Genomic DNA, 24,066 nt, shown 5'->3' with positions numbered 1-24,066 from the left:
GTTTCAGTTCCAAACCGATCCTTTTCCGATTTCCTCTACTACATATCCGGTTACACTACTGAAGATCCGCTGTTTCTGTTTCACTAGTTTATTTCCCCCATCATTAGTTTCAAACGGTACTTTAGCGCGTCGGTGAAAATTTTGTTGCGTAGTGCACTTTTCTTTTAGAAATTCATTTATTTTATAATATATAAAAGGCAACAATACACATAAAAGCATTTCTTTAATAAGTTTGTTGTATATTAAGTAACGTTTAGAATAGTAGTGGACGGTGATTTGTGATTTTATTAATGTGGAAATGAGGGTTATACATTTTGATGATTTGAGTGTTCTGGAGTGGCTGTTCCTGTTTGATATTCCTGCATCAAGCTTCTGTGAGTACTAAAATTTCTTAGCTAGCTATGCATCATTCCAAATGGCCAAAAGAAGAACGTAATGATGTCTGGATCTCGGAATAGTTGAATATTGCTTATGAAGTGTTGCTTTCTTTGAAGTCAGTTCAATGCTTTGATGTTTGAGTAAATGATTCTATCTTCTTAACTAGAGAGAATAACTGAAAAAGAAGAAATAAAAATGAAATATTTACATACATACATACAAATAAAACTTTCTAACAGCCCGATGAACTACGGGAAATTAAAGTTTGTCAAATGTAGGTCAAACGGAAATTCTTCCCCCAGGGGATAAAGTAAAGTTTTAATGCATCAATACTTAATACATATGTACATTCAATAATTATTCGCCCGATAAAAGGCATAAACTTGTCTATGCTAGCTAGCTGACCCCAATCCTGTTAGCATTTTAAGTTAATGTTCAACCTATTTATTTTCACATTTGTATACACACAATTGTCGGCTTATCCACAATGTACCAACCTACCTCATCTGCCTCATATGTACATACATTCATATGTATGTAGGTATGTCTTTATTTCATGCGTTCGTGACGTATTGTGGAAGCCAGGTAACATGCCAATATAATGCCCAATATTTGTATGAACGCGATGCCTATGCCTACACCAATCAAAATTACGGCATTCTTGTCGATGCGCTCCCTCAGTTTGCCCACGCAGCCCTCCTAGAAAGCAGAGTAGAAAAAATATTCTCCGAATTCCAAATCGTTCGGTCGGAAATGTGAACAATTTTAAATACACTCACCTGAAAGTACTTATCACGTCCCAGTGCCGGTGATTCTGTACAGTGTCCAACAGACTCCTCAATGTACTTTTCGCGACAGCAACTTGCCGGCAACGTCTTGTTCGCGCTAAGTGTGCGCCAGTCGGCTGGATTGTCGACACCACAGCACATCAATTTGCGCTGTACATTATCCCATGCCATCATATCCTCGTGATTCGAGCGTTTTATAGACTCTTGTAGGGAGTTCTTTAACATCATTTCCAGATCTGATTTGAAGACAGCAGCTGCAATGCCCACAGCCAGTTCGATGATAAAGATGATGGCTAACAGCACGGCGTACTTGAGTCGGAATGGAGTTATTAGTAAATATGAACACGTGTAATTAATAAGCGAAAATAGACATCACTTACAGTCAATAGCAGCGTAGGTGATTCTTTGATCGCACCAAAGCAACCCAAAGATGCAATCAAAAATATAATTAAGCCAGTTACAATAAGTACGATGGGTGGTGCCGTCACTCTGCCCTCAATAAAGTGACTGAATTGGTTGACATCCGCAAGTACAACGGCGCCTGCTATCAAAATACCGAGACCGGATATCTGTAAACGAATGGATATACAAAATAATCCATTAATGATATTGAAACATATGACGCAGTATAACGAATATAGATTTGTTAAGAGCCGTCTGTATAAATTAATTTGTTGGGCGTAGGTGGATAAATATTTAAATCAACGCAATTTTAATTACTCTCTAACTAACTATACTCGTATATGTTTGTATGTATTTATGAAAGGTTAGTTCAATGTCAGATTGTAATTTGCGATAAATGCGCAATGAAAACTCATGTTTTATTCCATATGAAGGTTCAACCAACCAACTTCGCATTGGCTGTGGGCCAATGGCTAATGGCAAGTGACCATTCGTTTTACGCTTTGCCGTTCGTGTTTATCTTAAATCCAAATATTTATTACAATAAATATCCTGAATAAAGTCTGGCGTCGTGTGCTTACTAATGTCAAAGTTAAAACAAGTCATCAAAAATGCATGCAACTTTCATGCTTGCTACAAAAATAAATGTCGGATAATTCCATCAGGCATTATTGCGTGTTGAGGCGGTTACATGTTTTAAAGAGTATATATATATTAGGGCGATTTTTTTTTGCGACTATTGTTTTTTTTACTCTTATCTCAAAATTTTGTGGAAACACATAAAAAAAAATCCCTGAAAATTTGAGGTAGTGTGGAATTTTCATGGACTTTTAAGCTAAATTGTAAAAATTGTTGATCAACTTCAAAGTCCAATATCTCAAGAAATAGCGATGCTAGCGATTATGTGTTCTGAAACTTTTTTGTAGAAAATTGAAAGTCCTACAAGTTTGTAATTTATATTTTTTCTTTAGCTCTTGTTATTTTCGAGATAGGGGCAAAAAAGCGAGAATTTCGTGAAAAAATTGCGTTCAGTGACCCGTACTACCTCGCTGGTGGGAGTTAGGATTACACCGCAATGAACACTTTTGTAGATCATTCAATTCTGAAAAAACCCCATTATTGCCCAAGATTATACCATATACTCAAAGTTTATGTGTATTTTATATGGGAAATCTTTGCACGCCTTGCGAGTACTTAATGTTAATATTAAGGGTTCACATTTTCAGGAAGCTTTTTTTATGTGTTCACCACAAAATTTTGAGATAGGAGTGAAACAAAACAATAGTCGCAAAAACATCGCCGAAATATGTATATGTATATAATGTATTTAAGCCAAATTATTTAATTTGTGTTTAGCAGTATTCTCTTGAGTGAAGTAGTACAAACTAAAGCAAAACCATTTACATAAGTCTTAAAGTTTAACTCAAAAAAGAAACTTCTCTTAATTGAAGAAAAACAGCAATCAAAATGTAGAAAATGGAATGGGAACGAAATAGCACTAAAGAAGTTTTATCCTCTTTTCATGCCCAGCATTTCTTCAAAATGATAGATTACATCCACGGTTCCATATTTTCGTGTACGTTTTTACACATTCTAAAGAAAAATTACTCATTCGGGAGATTTTTTTACTCATTCGGAAGAATTTCCGACCTTAACGACCTTAAAGTAAGGAAAGTTTTTCTTTGATCCAGAGATAGATTTTTGGTTCAGTGTTTACGAAACCGATTATTTATTAAAGCTTTGCTAAAATCAATATTTTGTTTTAGCCCATAAAGAAGGGTTTGAAATGAGAGCGTAGAGTTGAGAGCTTTTTAAGTTTTCTTCAGTTTAAATATTTCAGAATTTGGTAGAAATATGGCCTATCTCATAATTCGTTTCCAAAACGCCCTATCTCAGCACATTTTCACTGTATTTTTGTTTGAGTAAGGGCGTTTTTGAACCAAATTCTGAGATAGGGGTTTTTCAATAAAATTCTAAAATAGGGCGTTTTTGAAAAGTTTTCTGGGATATAGCCTTTTCGAACTGGCTGCCGAAAGGCTACTTATTATCAAAAAAATCTTTTTGGGTGATTTTAATAATTAATTGAGTAGATCTCTGGTGTCCAAAACGGCACGACTATTTGGGCAGGTAGCCGTTCACATTTCGGCTCGTGAAACATGAAATTATAAGATTTCCTTCACGCAATCCTGCCGGATCGTGCGAGTGCCCAGAAGAGCACAGAAAGAGTCCCTCACGCTAGAAAAATGGGTAATAGAGGGCGAAAATAGTTCAGTGTTTGATTGTAAATGTCTTCTTCTTCGTGCTTGAAACAGCCCGGACTTTTTGTTCGGCACAAATGAAGAAAATACCTTTGTTCCACTTAGCTAATTGAAATAATTTCTTGGAAAAGTAAAAAAGTAAGCTTTCGAGATCATTTCTGCGCTTAAAAAGCTTCTCATAAAACTACTGTGAAAACTGTTATGCCTCTTATTTGCCACTATTAACATCGGCAGTTGCCTCTCTCCTTTGCGGATTCGCGCCAGTTGTTCATCTCAAGTGCGGACAAGTCCTTCGATTGTGTTCGTGGGCGCCTTTGCTTTCGTTGTCCACCCATGGGTGTGGAGTCGAAGGATCTTTGCAACGGAGCGTCATCATCCATGCGTACAACATGTCCAATCCAGCGCAATCGTCTATGTCGTTGAAAAGCTCGTACAGTTAGTCATTCCATCTTCTTCGGTGCTCGTCGCCCACGCGATTGGGGCCGTAGACCTTGCGCAGTATAGTTCTTTCGAAAGCCCCGAAGTCCCTGTTTCTGCTGTGTGTATTACTTTTTCCCTATGCCTTTGTACACAGTGGCACCATAGTTAAGTATGGTGAGGAACTGTCATTCTAGCAGAGTTCGCTTAATTTTTAAGTCAATAAATATATGTATACTCTGGCAAAAGAGCAGAATAGGTCAAGCAACAGTCGTTGCAACAGTGTTTGCTTTAGCTAATCTGCTCTTTTGTGTTGTGCTCTTTACTAGAAGAAGAAGGTTGGATGGTCTCATTCCCCCTCACACTTAAAGGAGTCACAATTCAGACTTATCCCGAAGTAAAGTATCTAGGAGTAATTCTGGATACAAAACTATCGTGGAAATCTCATGTGGAACACAAGACCTCCAAAGCATTGGCAGCATATTGGCAATGTAAACAGGACCTAAATATGACCAGACCCATAATCAGCTATGCGTCAATGGTATAGTGGAGCAAAGTCTCAAAAAATAACGTGGGGAAGCCTTAAAGACCACCTACAGACTAAAAAGAAAAAGATGTTGGTATAACATTGAGTGGGGCGCGTAGCGGAAATTGCCACAGGATAGTACGACACCATTACCTTTGTTGAAGATATTCTATAATGATGCACTCCCTGAAGCGGAAGGTTTAATACCAGCACTGAGCCCGGACTCACACATTGTCGAATCTTCCACTAATGGCTCCAAAACTGACTCTGAGTCAGAATATGGGGCCTTGGGGAGAATGCTTCGGTCTTACTGACTGACGTATTTGCAATCTTCAAGGCCATGGACTATGTGATGGAAAATAGGTGGAGGGAAAGGAGCTTATGTGTCTGCAGTGAAAGCCAAGCTGCACTTAAGGCATTAACTACTTCCGAACTAATTCGCCAATGCAAGTCTAGACTAAATTATGTTGGCAAACATTACGCGCTTGCTTTACTCTGGGTGCCAGGTCACTCGGGAGTACCTGGCAAAAAGATATCTGACCATTTGGCCAGAATTGGTTCAGACTAGGCATTTCTCGGTCCGCAACCGTTTATAGGACTCCCATATTCGGCCGTCGAAGCCACCATCCGAAACTGGGTGAATACTTACTTCGCTCAGCAGTGACTGGGAGGCATCGAGGGTTTGCAGGTGGGCAAAATTCATGTTGCCTTCAATCTCAGAAGGTCTATCTAGTTTTTTGCTCTCACTGAGCAAACGGGACTTCAGACAACTTGTTGGACTGCTGACTGGTCACTTCACGTAGCACAAACACCTGACTATTTTAGGCGTACATAACAACTCCATTTGCCCATCCTGAACCCTTATTATTAAAAAAAAAAGGTCCTTCCAACTATCCTTAGCTGTGAGGAGGCATACTGAAAATAAAAAATGCGCCAAAAAGAAATGTAAGAGTGCCAAATAAAGTACCATTATTTTAAATTTAGCATTGCAACAAATTAATAGCCTTTAAAAATTTGTTAATGACCTAAAGAGAAACTTTCCCTCTTTGTTTGTCGATTGCTTTAATAATTGCAATTAAGACCGTAAACTTCTACACGCACTGAAAAATGTTAATATGTATGTAAATGACCGTTCGACAGCCGCCATTTGTAAATCTAATGCCAATCATTAATAAAGGAATATTCGCGTTTCAGCTGGCATTTCGCAGGGGATTTAGATAATTAATAATATTTACTTACCGCAAATACGATATTAAATGCGAATAGTATATACTTGATTAGACTCATGCCACAGGTACGCATTTTGAAATTCATTTAATGTCTCAAATGCCACAAAGGAAGCGGGTATGAGGTAATGAATCAAGTTTCCTTAGTTTAGCGCCTTTTAGTAGCCTTTTCGTTGCACTGGTAATAACTTTTTTAATGTTATTAACTCCTTTTTGTTGTGGGACTAGATTTTGTATTTTTAAGGCACACTTTCTATGTATGCATGTATTTCAGCAACCTTTAACGGTTAAAGGTCGTCGTTACACTAAGCGTTTCGTTGTTTGCACAGACACGTCCGTTCGAAATGGCGGTTCAAAATGAACTGACCACTACTTTGTCGCGCACTTTACCATCAAGACTGTAATGCTTTTAGGCGCAGCTGGTAAAGTGGCCAAAACAGAAGCGAACGAATTGAGTACGTGCTCCCGTTCGACAAGCTGCTAGACGCCTACATGCATAAATACCTATGTACATGGGAATACACATATGTACCAATACATGAGAACGGGTTGGAGTGGGTTGGTAAGCTATTAACTATTTGCTATTTCATTTGTGATTAGGAATTCTACTCTCCTGCACCTACACAACCCTTGACTACCCACTACTAAATATGTATATTAGCGCTGTGTATGGAGGCGCAAACGAAAGTAAAAGTGATCCAGAGAAATGGAATTATTATTTCTCGTTGTTTAGGCAAACGCGTATATTTACCACGACTCGGAATCACTCCAATCGAGGTCATTTGGCGCTTAAGTTAAGAGTTTCAGGCTAAGTCGTCGACTTATGCAGCACCCCCCCACCCCCCTTGTGGTGTACTACTTTCGTTCGTATTTTCTTTCACCTTTTTTATTTTAACTGCTCCATACATTTTTGTGCCAAATTACTTCGCGCAAACTCGCATTTTTAACCGATTTTGCCTTCCATTTGTCGCTGCCATCATCGGTGACTGAAACTTTTACGGCAGAGTTCAACGGGCACTAGTTTCCGGTGGTGTAGGTCCCACGCTGCTCCAGTTTTCCTTACGCCATTGTCCACACGCCATTCCCTATTGGTGTGTGTGTGTGTGTGTGTGTGTTGGTGTGTGTGTGTGTGTGTGTGCGTGTTGGTGTGTGTGTGTGTGTGTATGTGTGTTGGTGTTAACCAACCGCAACCCTCTCGACGTTAGCGCGCCATTGCCTATTTTAATCGACAGTTTGACTTCACGCGACCGACGCTGTTGCTTGCCGTAGTTGCGTGTGACGTTCATTTCGTTGTCGGGTATGTGGCACCTCAAGAAATGCTTTGCTTAGGCGTAAGGTTTATGTTTGTTCTAACCGTTTTTATGTTCTGCGGGCATAGGTGCCATCGTATTTTATTCAAACTTGTCAACAAGTCAATGCACTCACCGGACAAAGTGGCAATAATAGTTGGATACCTATCGAGCATACATTGATTTTATTTATAATGAGGGGTGGGGTAAGAGTAAACTAGCTGTTTGTTTTCTTATATAACTAAACATACAGACTTTTTTTTTGTTACTGAGTGATTAACATCGCATTAACGTTTAATAAAAGTTTAGTTTACCAGACACAAAAAAGTCAGTGTCTGCATTGTTTTATTGAAATTTCTATCTTCGCTTCCATACTCTTGTGTTTTATGTTGCTAATACATACACACATATGCACTTAGTGAAGTGATATTAAGGAGTCTTGCTATCCTGAATCCATTGTCCATTGAATATTTCAACCTTGCAATCATGCTTGAAGAATAGATCTTCTGTAGCTCGAAGTATTCTTGACAAGGTTGCAGAGTTAAGCAAAAAAATCAGATTGTATGCTTCTCTCGTTAAAGGCCCTACACACGAATTGATTTATCGGCCAACCAGTTGGCCAACCTACTTAACGAAGTTCCCTACAAACGCACCAACCAGTTGGCCGATTTCATTTGAGTGAGTGTTTTTGAACTGTGAGCAATACAACATTTGTATGTATTTGTAATTGCTAACGTCCCTTCTTTCACAAATTATACGCATTTTCACTAGCGAAACGAACCGAAAACACATGTTAACCTTAATGCGCCTTTAAAAAAATGAAATCGCATTTTAGGTTGCCAACTTGTCTACATAAAGAGCAACAAGTTGACCAATCTGCCTCAAAAATCAAGATTTTTTGATTTTACTCCAACCTGACGAACAACTTGTCGAAGGTTTGCCAACTTGCCTACACACGGCTTATTTACCACCAACTTCTAGCGGTTGGCTAACTGGTTGGCCAATAAATCAATGCGTGTGTAGGGCCTTTTAGATTTTAAAGCCACTATCAGGTAGCAACGAAACGATGGGATGTTCAATCCCAAATACATATTTACATACTTATCCCTTATAATAAGCAGCACTTATTAAACCATAATTTCCGCGAATTCTTTTAATTTCAACTATTTAAGTTTAACCAACTTCCCAAAAGGTCAAAAGGTAGCGACTGTTTTTAAGATTTCTCTGTAATTTCCCTTACTAAAAGAAAACGTGCATGGACTACATCCTCGCATGATAAAAATATAGTAAGGTAGAACCGCTGAGAGGCACTTTTAAAATTCTTGACGTTTCCAAACAATTTAATTTTTAAATTTACTCACAAACTCACACACACAATTTCATTTTCAATCTCAAGCAACAACAATTTCGAACAATTTCAATTTTTTATTTTCAATTTTATATGATTTTAAAATGCTGGCAAACTTCAAAAAAAAATCATGGCCGACAAAATGAGAGAACGGTTATACCTTGCTATGCTTTTATCATGCATCCTCGTACAATGAAATCATTTCAAGCGCTTTCTCAAGTGTTTCCCCTGAATATTTATTGATTTTCTTTGCAACCTCATTTAATTTATTATTAAACTGGAACTCATTGCGTGATTTCACTGGTCACTTGCTGTGAAAAGCGTCAAGAAAATTGAAGTTAATGTGCAGGAATTCTCGCAGCAGTCACAGTTTTGCGTAGCAGCACAGCCAATCAAGATTCCAATGCAAATTTTCTTGTACTTTAAGCGTTTGTGCCAGTAATTAAGGTTACGTGTTTGGCATTTGACGGCTTCAAAGGAATTGCCAAGAACAACCGGACTGTGTCCGAAAAATGTATGTATGTACGCTGATTCACCAGTACTCGCAATTGCTCAAACTTATGAGTGTTGAGGTGGGGTTAGGTCAGTTGAATTATATAATTTTGGATATTATTCCAAGAAAAAAAAATAGTTGTAAGCAAAATAGTTCTTTCCGAGTAGTTTATAAAACAAATTACAACTGTATGGTATAGGTACGTTTATTAAAAGAATGGGCGGGTAGCATTTTATTTATTTACATAAATAAACTCAAAGTATATAATATACTATATATGAATGTATGTACACTAACCAGGGTCGTTAAAATCTATTTATAAGCCAGAGAGTATGGCTGGGGAAGAAATTTTTCTACGCATGGCCGCGCATGGTGCGTACCACTCACCACAAGGTTCCATGGGCGGCATGCATGCTTATCACATCCTAAACTTTCTGCCCGCAGAGCCTTTTGGAAAGCTACAGGCAAGCTACAATGTAATAAGAATAAATGCACTGTCAAAATGGAAAGACACCAGATTCGGTCACACCAACATTCCAACCAACTACCCCGATACGTTCAGGTCCCCAGACTACACAACACCACCGATGGAGCTCGAGAATAAGTTCGTATCGTAGGAAGGACTGAGAGGACTACTCGGTCTGAGGCCACCAAAATAACTCCACAGCCAGTGGGATACACTCGAAGGACCTCTCACTTGATCTCTGCTTTAGGCTTTCAGACCACTGTAGTGTCTTCCAGGCAGAATTTGCGGCTATAAAAGAGGCTGCACTCTGGCTTAGTGAATGTTCGCTTAATCAGCCTTCCGTAACTATATATAGTCCGATAGCCAAGCAGCTATCAAGACGCTGGAATGGTACAAGACCTCGTCTATAACTGCGATAGACCTTAACGGTCTAGCATCAAAATCTACTACTCACATCGTGTGGGTACCAGGCCACAGGGACATTCAAGGTGACTGTGCTGCGGGCGAACTTGCCTATCTGAACCACCCTATCTGACGTAAAATCTTCTCATGCAGCGCGCATACCCCTATCTACCTATGAGACATGGCTCAGGACATACTTCGTTGGGAAGGCAAAAAAATGATGGTCGGAAGAACCGATGTGTGGGACGACTCGACAAATCTGGCCCAGATTCGACAAGGAAAGATCCGACGCACTCATTCGGTTAAACCGCCCTCTACTAAGGCTGGTGACCGGTATCATTACAGGCCACTGCTTAATGGGAAGGCATGCTAGCAGAATGAGTTTGTCGGCTAATGACTTCTGCCGTGGTTGCCGCGACGAGAACGAAATGGAAAGAGAGCGAGGAGCACTACCTCTGCCATTGCCCCGGCCTCATGTGGGGGGGAAGACACTCATTTCAACACCACCGTTTTGTCTGTCTCACCGATGTAAGTGAAGCAGGAATTTACGAATTCTCGCGCTTTCTGAACTTAACGCAACTGGTTCCACTTCTCGGTGTACGGACGGATTCGAATTCGAGCCATTAATTGGTATTACAACGGACCCATTGGGTCTAAGTATGTCTCTCTCCCATGTGGAATGTAGGCAGTCACTTTAACCTAACCTAACCTAACCTAAGGTGTTCGATTATTGGTTTTCTACTCAAGAAAACCCGGAAAACCGGCTTTATTTTACATATTTTCTCTACAGTTAAATATACTGTTAGTCAGAGTTCATGACCAAAATTACAATATGACTACTAAAAATAGGTACGCATAGCTTTAATTTAGAAATCAATAAAGCAAAATAAGTTCGAAGTATTTTGAATTACATACAAGCAAAACAGAAAAGCTGAGTGAAAAATTCAACGCTACACAACGCGGACGAAGAGCTCGAGCTGCTTCGTGAGGCTCACGATACTTTGCCACATCACCATCCTGGATATTGTAGCAGGTTAAACCTTTATATGGCGACTCACATCAGCTCATCTAACATCCTACTCCCTGTGGCCCAAATTCGTCGGATATGGCTTTTTCCCCGAGTCTGCCGTTAGATGAGAATGAAGACCACGTGTAGTTCTGTAAGCTGCTACAATAAAGAAAAAGATAACTGAAAGATTTTCGTTCGGTTTTCTTTTTAACCGACTTAAAAAGGAGGAGGTTATCAATTCGTCGGAATATTTTTTATATATTTTTTTCATTTATATTACCGCTTTAACTATGGACCACGTTACCCGATTTGTTTTTTTTTTTTTTTGTTATTTAAAAGGTTGCACCTTAGGGGCGGTTCCATGCCATTGCTTTAGTTCCAATCATTGGATTATGAAGAAATGAACTTAAGTTTTTATATGAGCATTGAAGTTGGTCGTATTTTTTGCTTAAAAATTACTTTTCTAAATAATTTTCTGCAGTGGAAAATTTGAATTAAATAAATAAAAATGTTCTATGCATTCACTTTTTCAATAAAATAAATATTTAGAATTTTTGGATGCCGGTATATAAACAAACTAGGTGCAAACCTGATTTATTCGATTGCGAAAATCCGGTTTACTCAGTATTCGAAAAATCAAGATTTCAAAAAGACCGCCTAAAATGTTCAAAAAGTCGGTTTAGATAAAGCGAATCCACCACCTTATTGTATTTACCTATGTGTATGCACATATGTATGTAACTGCTTTAGTAGCCTTTGTATGTATGTATTTTTCTTGAAAGGAAGCCAAAGCGAAAGTCAAATCAAAACCCTAAAAGCTTTTGAGCCGCATTATTTATTTTAAGAATGTGACGTTTGCTGGGAGTTTATTTACTTTGTCAGCCATAGCTAACAAATGGTTTTACCCACGGTTTATGTGGGGTGGATTTTTGTAAAGTTATTAAAGGAATATAGTACACTCATACATACATAATTACATTCGCTTCAGTGCACATCGTACTCTAGTAAACAGTAGTGTTGGGCAGTATCGGTACCAAAAGTACTCAGAACTGGATTCTCAAAGCAGCCAATTGTTAGAAGTACCGTTATTGAATACTTCACAGAACTCAGTATTCATAAAAGACCTTGAAAGTACTCAGTACTCACAAAAGAACTCGAAAGTACTCAGTACTCACAAAAGAACTCGATAGTACTCAGTATTCAAAAACAATCTGTCCAATCATCGCATTGCTACATGTACTCAGGATCGATTCAAAGTACTTAGTATTAAGTGTCAAATATTTACTTGAAAGTACTGCGTTTTCTTTACATTTACCGGCATTTATAAATGATTGTACTGTATTTGAATAAAGTGCTGCCTTACAAGCTGGCAATGAAATGTTACCAACATGTGCATATTTACAGAAAATACTCAGCACTCTCAAAAATACCCGATCCTCAAAAGTATCAATACCAAAGAACTCGTTCCTCCAAAGTACTCGATACTTCCCAACACTAGTAAATTCTTTTAGGAAATTTGTGCTGCTCTAACTAATTGTATTTGTGATTGTCCTTTTGTTGTCATTAATCAAAAATTAGTTAGTCACTGTTTTTACGGACATAAAATTCTTTTTTTTTATTCCATTTGCTTTTTATTGAAAGGCATTTCATTTGTTTATTTTGTATGTTAATTGTTAGTAAATTATAAATATAAATAACCAAGCATGTATAATATAAAATAATGCTTTGAGAATTTAAATACATTGAATACAAGTTTGTTTTTTGTTAAATTAAATATCCTGCCGATGTTTTATATTATTTGCTAGCAATTCGCTCTCCAGCGTTGCTTTCATCTAAACTAATACTCGAGCCGCTAACACCGTCAGGACGAAGGCAAGCATGGAAAATACTGACACTGCAGGGCTGGCATTATTCGTACAGGGCCATTCGTGAACTTCGCCGCTAAAAAGGGTTTCCATTAAAAATTTAGAAAGGGCTATGATTTCGAAGTTATGTATGTACATATGTATGACTTAAGCATGTTAAATTTAAATTGAAGACAACACATTGAGACGTGAGACATGATGGCCAACTACACAAAACTTATGATTAGCGGAAATTATTTTCTGGGCTCTATCTAACACCCGGTTTCACCAGCAATTTAAATGGCAAATGATTTTTCATTTTCTGTCAACTTCCTTATGAAATTCAAAAAATTAAAATCATTTCACACTAAACATGCTTTCGTAAAATTGGCTGCAAGTCGAGTATTACAAATGATTATTTTGAATGATGGATGGCTCTGCAACGTTCGCTTTTTTTAATAAAAGTATGGTAAGGCATATGGATATGGTAGACTCGATGATAAAATGGGATAGACGGCATGATCTTGTGGCTGTTGATGGGGCACGAAAAATGTTGGCTCACAACCAATGACTGATGCTTGATGAGATGGGTAAGCGCTGAAAAAATATTTATTCAAATTACATAGTTAAGCCTTGTTACAAGTATTTTTTAGTCATGTGACCAAAAGGTATGTATTTGCAGGGTTGCATTACGTTTTTTTTAACTCCGTTATTGGATTATTTAAGTGCGAATGCAGATTGTGTTCATGTGTTAGCACTTTTTACACTGCTAGGTATGCAAAAACATAAATGTGTTTACTGTCAACAGTATCTAAATAGTTTAGTACTTTCTTAGAGGTGAACAAATTTTATATACAACTAGCAAATACTCGGCGTTCTTCACTGTGCCTTAATTGTATTTTTGTGTTGTTTGATACCCGTATTGTAATATGTCATTTATTTTATCAATCTAATTAAACTGAAATTTTCAAACAGGTGGCAACCCCGTTCAAAAATATTTTTGGAAGTAAACTCTCCTAAAGCTCTGCAGTTTGACAATTAAATTAAATTAAAATTTTCAAACATGTGGCAACCTCCTCAAAAGTATTTTCGGCTCTAAGCCTTCTTTCTTTTGACAGCCATATTGCAATATTTGCTTTGTCTTATTAATTTACTTAAACTGCAATTTTAAAACAGGTGGTAACTCTCTACTTTTTTTGTTTCTATATTTTAAGTTAGACCTCTGGCATTACATTGTTGAAAACTGTACAAATACATACATACAGAAAAATAAACAAAAATTCTAAAGATTGCTGATGTGACTTCTATTGCTCAAATAAAGAAAAAAATACTGGGATATCCAGCGTCGAAACCTTTCGACGACTGTATAATTTAAATAAGCCATAAACTTAATCAGTGACGGGCAAAACTCTTGCACTATTGCATAGTTTTTTTTTGCTTTATACAGGTTAGATAGAATAAAACCTTTCTGATCATCACTGCGCTGAATAAGTGAGGGTTAAAACGTAGCCGGGATCAGAGCTTTTTAAGCTTTTTATAAGTTGTTTTCCATCATAGACGATCAGAGAGAGCTCTTGCTCTAAGCGCATCATATAAAATAGTGACGACTGTCATGGGCCCGTCCGGCGCTATAACCGCCAACAAAATTTTGCACCGTCGTCACTCAGAGAGAGCTTTTACTTTCTGCACTTCCATATAAAATGTATTCAGAGCTTTGAAAAGCAAAACAGCTTAACCCGAAGGGATATGATTTGATCGTTAAAAAGCTCTATCTAATAGCCTTTGACGAACTTGTTCATATAAAGTCAACGAAAAGCTTTCCACGTTGAATGTTTTTTGGTCGCGATTATTTTTAAGCTCAAGGGCATTCCACGCAAATTTTTTGATGGGGTTACGTTATCTCACGTTTATAAACTAAACTTTTAATTCCATCAAGTTTTCCCCACTTGCGCTTAAGAATTTAAGTCAGAATTTACCCCTGCATCGGCACGCCTACAGAGCGTTTTTGAGCTTTCTATACATTTTATTCAGAAAGCTTTAGAATAAAATCTTTCGTTGTGGTAAAATGCTACAGTGGGAGTAAAACAGAACTGACCACTTCATGAGTTTGCGACGGAGGGAAAACATTGTCAGCCAAAAACCATAAACGGATACATATTTATATTATGTCGTATTTGGCATTGTCTTCTTGTATTATTAGAGTCAAAGCATGGCCTTATTGCGAGCTTATTTATGACTCTAGCATACATCATGACAATAAAAAAATAATCGAACTCTTACATTCTGGTAATTTCTTTGGTAAATCATATGTAAATGTGATGTGTGTAAATATTCATTCATACAATAGATTTGAAAGGTTTGATTAGCAGCAAACACGCAAGCAACTAAAACTAATGACTTTTTTCCTGTTAGACTAATAGAAGAGGTTGTCATACGTACCCTTGAAGTGGGTGCTTTTATGTAGCTATGTATTTCCTGTTGTGGCGGTGCATCCATGTACAAGTTTATGTCTAAATATGAAGCGCTTAATTACGACTAAATACACAAAAAAGCATACTCAAATACATATATATACACGTTTATACAAGTAAAATAAACACCCAATCTAAATAAGCACCCAAAATAAATATACACACAGTCCTATATAAATAAATGACCACAAAATAAATTTATATTAATTTGGCCGATTTGGTTAACCACAAAACATTAATTTATTAAAGTCGTTGCATATCAAAATGATAAGCAAAACATAAATTTTTGCTCAAACTTTAAAGGCAAGAAAGGGTTAGTGAAGAAAACGTGTAAACAATAAAACAGAAAAAAATAGAACAAAATGAAATAGAGAGCAAGGAAGCTAGAGAAATCGACAAAAAATAAATCAAAAATAATAGCAGTTTAAATGAAAATAAAAAGCCAAGGAAAAAATACATTAGCCTGCTTCACTGCGCTACGGCGCTGTTTAAGCAAATGATTGACATGTTACAACAATAGTACAACAGTTAAAATCAACAATGACATATACAGCCATACTTATTTTGATTTGAAGCTTTCATACAATTAGCGTGTACAAAGTAGAGGCGTGTGGTTTTGTTTTTTTGTTTTGTTCTGATATTTACTTAACACCAATGACACCGCAAGCCAAGCGTCCACCTGCATTGCCAGTCTTCTTCGAATCGGGGTGGCTACCCCTGCCCAAATCATCGGTCAATTCGTGCACAACCAGTCCGCGTCCGATGATGGTACGCTTGCCAGTTAAGCTGATCAAGTGGTCGGTGAAAGTGGTATCAACAATGCCATTCGCATCGGCCTCCACATTGCCCAAATCGCCAACGTGGCGCACTTCATCGTCAGGCGCCCCATGATCCATCTACAGGGGGGAGTGGAGAGAAAATAAGTTAATTATTATGTATAAGGTTTTATAGTTTTTTTTTTGGAATTTCGCTTCCTTGTTTGATTCGGCTAAATTATTAGAAAAAAAAACAAGAGGTTTAACAATCAAAGCTTTATCACTTAGGGACTATTTTTAAAGAGTAAATTCATGGGACTCGAACCTCTAATATGAACCCATGACACGGTACAAAATACATTTGCAGAACTTCATTATTATTGTTATATTTCGTTTGTTTAAATTTGTTGGTGTTTCATCATCTTCAGTGTAATTTTTCCTGCCACTACAAAACTTAAGGTCCTGCCAGATAAAACTTAATAACTTTGCCAGCAAAGCGCAAGACGCAAAAGGTATGCCACAATGAACGCCAAGGAAACAGTTTCGTACTGATTTTTTACTCGTGAAAATTACTGTAGATTTTATATATTTATATTAGCAGAGTATCAATGTAGAACATTTGAGAAAGCAGACGCATGCGCGAGAAAAGGACCACTGGAAAGTATTCGTGATCAGAAAACTTTATGAGGCAATCAGAAGAGAGTCCATAACTTTTGGACATTTTCCGACAAAAATCATATTTATTCCAATACCTTATCGGGATTAAAATGTCCACCGGTGCTGGTACATCCATTTGTTAGGTCGCCCTTTTCGTGCACGTGGAAACCGTGCTTGCCTGGATCCAATCCAGTCAAGTAGACGTGCACATGAACATTCTCCGAGCAGCCATTCTGTATGAATGTAACATTACCCTTCACGATGGGGCCCTCCATATAGGCAATGGCTTCCATAGTGGCGCTTTTCTGCTACGGACAATTGACAAATAAATGTGTGAATATCAACAATGAATGCAACAAAACTTTATTGAAAGTAGAATACGTACCTCTGCTAGGGCGCTGACCGCACACAATGCCAATGTGGCTATAAAGGCATAATGAGAGTGAATTTTTTTTTTTGGTGATTTACTGAAAAGATAATAAACATTGGATTATTCAAATGTACAAAAATATACATATACATATATGTATGTATGTACTATAGATATGTATCAAGAAAAGGTTTAATAGATTATACTAAACGAGTTGGGGGACTAAATACGATATCCATATCACACCTCACAAAAGAAAAAAAAATGAGAGCATGCACATGTTTTGCTTTACTGCATTAAAAATAAAATCGCATATACAGTAGTTACAAAAAGTAAAATTTATACCTTTTGTTCCTTAATCTTTATCACGCGTTATCCGAAGTCATGTCTGGCAGTTTATGAATCGTTTAGCGACATAAGCGAATGCCATCAACATTACTCAAAACTGCTGTGTGTTATAAAGATATACACTAGGCAGGTCCAAAAAAAAAAGTAAAATGGTAAAAAAATATACCCTTTATTTTTTATTTTGAAATCAAAAAATATTTAGAGTGCGCTCAAGTTTTCGTAGAAATGGTATATAATTCTTGAAAATCAATATTGTTGATCGGAAAACTATATTTCTCTTCACGAGACTTCGATTACTTAACCATTTTTTAATACCAAAGATTTTTTATTGGTCTCCCCATTGCATTATCTGGGTTTTTTTGAGGACCTATAAAATATAGTTACTATAAAAAATGGTTAAATAAATAATTGGGCAGTATTATTGGCAGTCTACTGAAGAGAAACCGAGTTTTCCGAAATATTGATTTTCGGGAATTCTATACCATTTCTACGGAAAATTGTTTTTTCGCCATACAAAATACATGGAAAACTTTGAGCGCTTCGTGCGACCTCTAAACATTTTTTGATTTCAAAATATAAAAATAAGGGTCTATTTTTTCGGTGTAGAACAATCCCAGGGGGGTGGGAGCATTAAAATTCCGACTTTACATTTTTGGACCACTCTAATATACACACATATGTGCATATGTGTACATTAGACAGGGTCGCGAATAAACATTTGTAATCACTCGACCTACTTTGAAAGCATAAAACAAAAATAAATATTTGGCAGAGCTCCTCTTCCGATTTGTGGTTTGCGGTTTGATGTTGTCACACAAAGGAGAGTGGAAATGGTTCTGATCAGAACCTCTTTTCATGGCAGAAATACACTCGCAAGTTTTTTTTTATATTGCTCGGCCCAGGGTTCGAGCAGACCGAGTGGTTGTGCGAACCTCTTAGCACGCCACCGCGGGATAAATGTAAAAAATTTGGCGTCTTAAAAATTTTCGTCGTTGTCGAGTCCTAAAACAGCCAAATTACAGCTTTTCACAACTTTTTGTTATTGAAAACCCGATTCCAAGGTGCAACCTACCGTTTAAATATAATCTGCTGACCAACATTACCCATTCCAGCGAGCTCTCTTTCCAGCCGACTGAATTAAAATTAAGTTACCGTATAATTTAAAAACTTTTGTTTTTTATGAAGTTTTATACTATACAAAAACATACTTTTAAACGATCTATCACACTTTAAAATTTTGTCATTAATAAAAACTCATGAAAAAATCTTTATTTGGATGTGTTTAGGACATGACAGGAAGATACATTTTAACGAGCCAGCATTCTATCGGAGTAAGTTTTCCTGCTACAGAAGGAATTTCTTATTTTTCCCTTTCATATGGGAACCGACCCAGTCTAATATACATATACATATACACACATGCATATCTTTCATGTGTAATAAAATCGGGAAGCAGTTACAAAATGTCATTTATTGCTGTAAAAATTAACTAGATTCGCAAACAGACACCCCTCAGATAACAAAAAAAAAAAAAACACACAGACAGACATACTCGACATTCGCCCGTTTGTGATGCGTGAATTGCTTGCCGAGCTAACCTTAATTTTTACATTTTTTGTGGGTCAGTCGCTCACCGAAGTGAGATTTACCCAATAAAACGACATTTTTTCAAAGGTGAATTCACTTTTAATGCAATGTGTGAGCATAGTTATGCTTGTCTGTATGTATGGAAATATTTCATAAGTTTGCACGCTGATGCTAACCACTTGTTCTCTCTGTAATTTTGATACAAATAAAAATATACAATATACATATTTAGATATGTACAGACGTGCTTACAGGGTTAAGTCCACTTGAATTGCTGCCTTTCCAATTGTTGAAATTTTTTGCATGTAAATATATATGTAAAAACTTATGTATGTAAATATGTATGTACATACATCTATGTATATTAGACTGCATCACCAAAAAAAGTTGCGGTTTTTCCGCCGGTATTACAAAATTAATTATATTCTAAGACGTCCACCAAAATATTTCGAAAAAATATTAAGATTTAAGTGAGCTGGACCAGTTTGAAAATACCTCCAAAAATGAAGTTATTTATGAATAAAAATTGTTTCTTAAAGAACTTTTTGAAAAAAGTCCCCTCAGATGACAAATTAGATTAAGCTTAAAAAATCTGCATAAAAATATTTTTAAAATATTTTCAACGGAACCGTAAGAATGAGATTTTTGATGCTGTTTTTTTACTTTTTTCAAAGATTGGCATACGAAAAACTTGAATAACTGTTCAAGTTTTTCTTATACCAATCTTTGAAAAAAGTTAAAAAACTGCATCATCATTACGATTCCGTTCAAATTTTTTTTAAATATTTTTATGCAAATATCTTAAGCTTAAACCGTTTTGTCATTTGAGGGGAATTTTTCAAAAAAAAATCTTTAAGAAACTATTTTTATTCATAAAAAACACCATTTTTGGAGGTATTTTCAAATCGGTCTAGCTCGCTTAAATCTTAATATTTTTCCGAAATATTTTGGTGGAAATCTTAAAAGATAATAGTTTTTATAATTCCAATGGAAAAATAGTACCGATTTTTTTTTTGAATGGGGAGTGATGCAGTCTAATGTATATACATATGTGAGTGTAGATTCACTTTATTTCAGAGTAGTGCACGTGTTTTCATTACTTATGTAATAAACGGATATTTCCCTATCCACGAGGAGTTTAACTTTTAATGTAGTGACCTACAAATGCTGTGAATATTGATGGACCTACTATATTGTTGAGATTCGCATTTTCAGAGTTTCTTAACGACCTTTCTTTACATACAAACAGGAAAAGTTTGATATGCATTAACACTATGAGGAAAAAGGGAATAAATAATGCACTAAGCACTTTCGTTTTTATCATTGTCCGATATATTATGCGACCGATTTTCAATTTGAATGAAACAATTTCACATTATTTATTTACATTAAACGTACTTATGCCGAAATCTATTTATCCAGTTGATATGACTTCAAATAGTATTAATGCCAAAAAGAACATTGAATATCAAACTCCGATCAAAGACCTTGGTAGGGGCTCTCTAAACTCTTCATCAATCATTTTTATACCTTTCATGAGCATGAAATGGTATTATAACTTTGGTCCGATGTTTGTAAGTACCAGAACAAAAAGAGATAGACCCATCAAAATGTNTGAATAATGTTGGACCTACTATATTGTTGAGATTCGCATTTTCAGAGTTTCTTAACGACCTTTCTTTACATACAAACAGGAAAAGTTTGATATGCATTAACACTATGAGAAAAAAGTGAATAAATAATGCATTAAGCATTTTCGTTTTTATCATTGTCCGATATATTATGCGACCGATTTTCAATTTGAATGAAACAATTTCACATTTATTTACATTAAACGTACTGTAAATAGGTATTAGTACGAGATCTTATCTCTTTTTGCCTAAAGATTTCGAAGTTACTTAGCTTCTCTTATGCCGAAATCTATTTATCCAGTTGATATGACTTCAAATGGTATTAACGCCAAAAAGAACATTGAAAATCAAACTCCGATCAAAGACCTTGGCAGGGGCTCTCTAAAATCTTCATCAATCATTTTTTTTTATAAATTACGATAAATAAGCTTCAAATAATGTTTTAAATGCTGGACTTGTACTTTCTTTTACTATAAATTTATTTTGCATTAATCATGGATTTTTTTTCAAAATAGGTTATTTTATGAAAAAATAGGATGTTTTTTCGTTTTTTAGTATTTCTGAATTAAAAATAAAAAAAGCATAAAAATTATGCTAAGTGTATATGCTAAATTAACTATCTTTATTTTTGCATCATTAGTTTTTTAATCGGTTATGTAGTTCATAGTATATTATTATTTAAAAAATCAAAAAATTTTAATTTAAACTTTTATATCTTCTTCCCATTTTTGCGCCAAATAATATTGGTACAGGTTGAAATTAGCGTGAGAAGTTCTGGTTTGGTTTTTGAATAGCTAAATGGTTCATTTTCTAGACTAATGCCAAAACATTGGCTGTCAACAATATTTTTTTTAACGTCTGGCGGCAACACGTTCTTTCTCGCACTTCAGATATCAGCTGATTATGGTTATGGCGTTATGGTGTGACACCACTAATCGAATACAGTGTTGGCCGTAAGGTTGGTTGGAACAGCTGTTTTATATGGTTATGGTTATGTCACCACTAATTTAACCTTAAGGCAGTGGTATTTTTTTCTGCGAAACGATCTCTGACAAGGCATGACCAGCATCAAGTTTAAGCGAAGCTTCTTTCAAATAAATTGCGAAATTCTGTTCAGTGAGTCACGACCAAAGATAACCCGAGGATGAAACTTTCTAAAGCTTTTTATATATGTTTTATACGGTTGCTTATATGACAAATGCTCTCTATGAAGTCACTGGTTTATTGGCTTCACATCTACAGCACAAGATCTTTAATAAATATTTGCAGATATGATGACTTAGACAAATAATCCCTTCGCGTATTATATACAGAAGAAAAAGACCAGGGCCTACCATTTTGCAGATCAACAAAATTGCTTTACAAGCGAGCTCATTTATCGTCGTACTTATCTAATTTCCCTCGTATTTAATTGCATAAATACCCCGGATATGTGTGAATATTCGTGTAGAAAAATAATAAAATTTTCTAACAGCGAAATTTTTGTAATCTTTATAGTCCACTTCAATTGCACCTTCAACTTATATTTGAGCAAAAAAAAATTCCAATAATACTTATATCTATACCCAACGTATAGCAAATATAATGCATGGAGACTGTCATGCATTTAGCTTTGAAAATTTGAAAATAAATAGAGCGATTTAATAATGAAATTTATTTTAGAGTGAAAGTGCATACAGTCGATTATATTCTGAAAAATAAAAACCTTAAAAAAAACTAAAGTGAACTGGTATTTGACTAAAGTGTTTTGCTTTAAATAATTCATTGAATAAACTTAAGTAGATACATTATTCTAGGCGAGGCAAACTTGAACTACAGTAAAACCCGCTTAAGTACCTCACGAAAAATGTCAGCTTTTTGAGGTACTTAGGCGGGTTGGGTGCTTAAAAGAACCCGCTTAAGCACCTCGATGCGGCTACTTAAGCGAACATAATTGTTGATGTAGTTACATCTTTTTGTTGACTTACATAAACATGCAAATCCTTGAATAAAATATAAACATTTAATTAAGTATACGTATTTATTTAAGATTTTTCTATTAAAATACGGTTCATTCCCTGACAAATACCATGTAAACCTAAGCTTGAGATTTTATAGAGCACTTAAAAAAAAGAATTCATCAAAATTGAAAATTCTTTTTCTCAAATGCGTTTTTTTAATATACAGTTTTATAGCCCATTCAATTTTAGTGTAATGTTGCCACTGAGATTCAAAATATGTAAATATTTTAAGGAATTTCAAGGGAGCACTTAAGCGGGTTTCACAGTATATGCCAATATATGGAAGCCTGTAGACACGAAATATAAATGGATAGTATGTAATGTTGTTGTTTTTATTAAATACTTATCTTTGTTTCAGCGTTGGGTTTAAAAAAGATCAGTAATAATTGAAATTAAGTTCTCTTATGTGACTTATTGATCGTGTTAAAGTGGGATGTTTGATAACGCTTATACTAGTAATCTCTGATAAGATGTATGGCTGATTGTGATACCCCTTACCTAAATGTTCAGACATATATGTATGTATATAGATAGAACTTCTTTTAAAATTAAGTGTTCTATAGTTTTGTAACACACCCAAATGGCAGATGGTTCTCCTGAGAATTATTTGTCTTTTTTAGTTTTATTAAAATAAAGTTTCTTTGTTTGGAGTTGCGAACCAATTTTGATCCTTTGACTTAATAATGGAAATGCCAGAACGATAGGTATAATCCAAGCATTCAAATTTTATTATATTTACATACATACATAAGAGCTGTAACTATATATACATACATAACTAAGTATAATTATGTATGTATTTATAAATTGTTATTCTACCTCTGCCTTAATTTATGCTGTGGGAATAAGGCGGGAAATCGTACATACATACATACTTCCTAATTTACACATCCCTACGTTTGTTAACTTATTGTATACCTTTGATGTGATCATTTTTACAAATTTTTATTTAACTTGATCTCTATGTATATATATATGTTTCTTAGGGGCGAATCTTGTAATACATTTTTGACCCGATGACAATGCAATACGAAAGGTGAATTAATTCAGTAGGTGGCGCAGGAGTCGAAATATTTGAAAATCTCGTATTCATAATCCAATTGGTTTCATATTCAGGCCGTATATTAATTACATGAAAAGGAATAACTTCACAAAACATGTTGCCGTTAGGTGGCGCAAGAGTCGAGATATTTGGTAAACCAGTATTTATGGTCTGATTTCATTTATATTTTGTAAGGTTGTTCTAAAAGTATTGTTTTCTACTATTAACTTATTATCAACGCTTAATATTTTATTCATTTAATTTGCTCTTGTTTGTTATTAGATTTGTTTTTTTATTTTCAAAGTACACACTTGTTTGCCTAGATGCACTAAACATTCGTCTATTATTAATATTTGGTT

The 24,066-nt window shown here is 35.7% G+C and overlaps 2 protein-coding genes across 7 annotated transcripts; both read right to left on the bottom strand.

Annotated features, from left to right (window-relative positions):
* Window positions 1-233: 233 nt before the first annotated feature.
* On the bottom strand, window positions 234-6,339 carry Tsp47F (Tetraspanin 47F). The gene is made up of 5 exons (XM_017621467.1): window positions 6,009-6,339; window positions 1,547-1,735; window positions 1,158-1,475; window positions 880-1,077; window positions 234-553 (listed from the first exon to the last, which is right to left on the bottom strand). Exons 1-4 carry the CDS (start codon window positions 6,081-6,083, stop codon window positions 928-930), a joined length of 732 nt encoding a protein of 243 aa, XP_017476956.1. The 5' UTR covers window positions 6,084-6,339; the 3' UTR covers window positions 234-553; window positions 880-927.
* Window positions 6,340-12,809: 6,470 nt separating this feature from the next.
* On the bottom strand, window positions 12,810-17,200 carry LOC108366963 (superoxide dismutase [Cu-Zn], chloroplastic-like). Of its 6 annotated transcripts, XM_017621471.1 has the most exons (5): window positions 17,115-17,200; window positions 16,825-17,034; window positions 15,963-16,213; window positions 15,286-15,356; window positions 12,810-12,943 (listed from the first exon to the last, which is right to left on the bottom strand). In XM_017621471.1, the coding sequence occupies exons 2-4, from the start codon at window positions 17,020-17,022 to the stop codon at window positions 15,311-15,313; spliced, it is 495 nt and encodes a 164-aa protein (XP_017476960.1). In that variant the 5' UTR covers window positions 17,023-17,034; window positions 17,115-17,200; the 3' UTR covers window positions 12,810-12,943; window positions 15,286-15,310. The 6 variants fall into 6 exon arrangements, with proteins under 6 accessions (XP_017476960.1, XP_017476959.1, XP_017476957.1 ...); XM_017621470.1 differs by lacking the exon at window positions 15,286-15,356; XM_017621468.1 differs by lacking the exons at window positions 12,810-12,943; window positions 15,286-15,356 and adding an exon at window positions 13,287-13,443.
* Window positions 17,201-24,066: the final 6,866 nt, after the last annotated feature.

This window comes from Rhagoletis zephyria, unplaced genomic scaffold (genome assembly GCF_001687245.7).
Source record: "Rhagoletis zephyria isolate East Lansing unplaced genomic scaffold, Rhagoletis_zephyria_1.1 Rzeph_scaffold_02468, whole genome shotgun sequence".
NCBI classification, from domain to species: domain Eukaryota; kingdom Metazoa; phylum Arthropoda; class Insecta; order Diptera; family Tephritidae; genus Rhagoletis; species Rhagoletis zephyria.
Note: the sequence above shows the minus strand (reverse complement) of the source record. Positions and strands in the feature narration are given on the sequence as shown.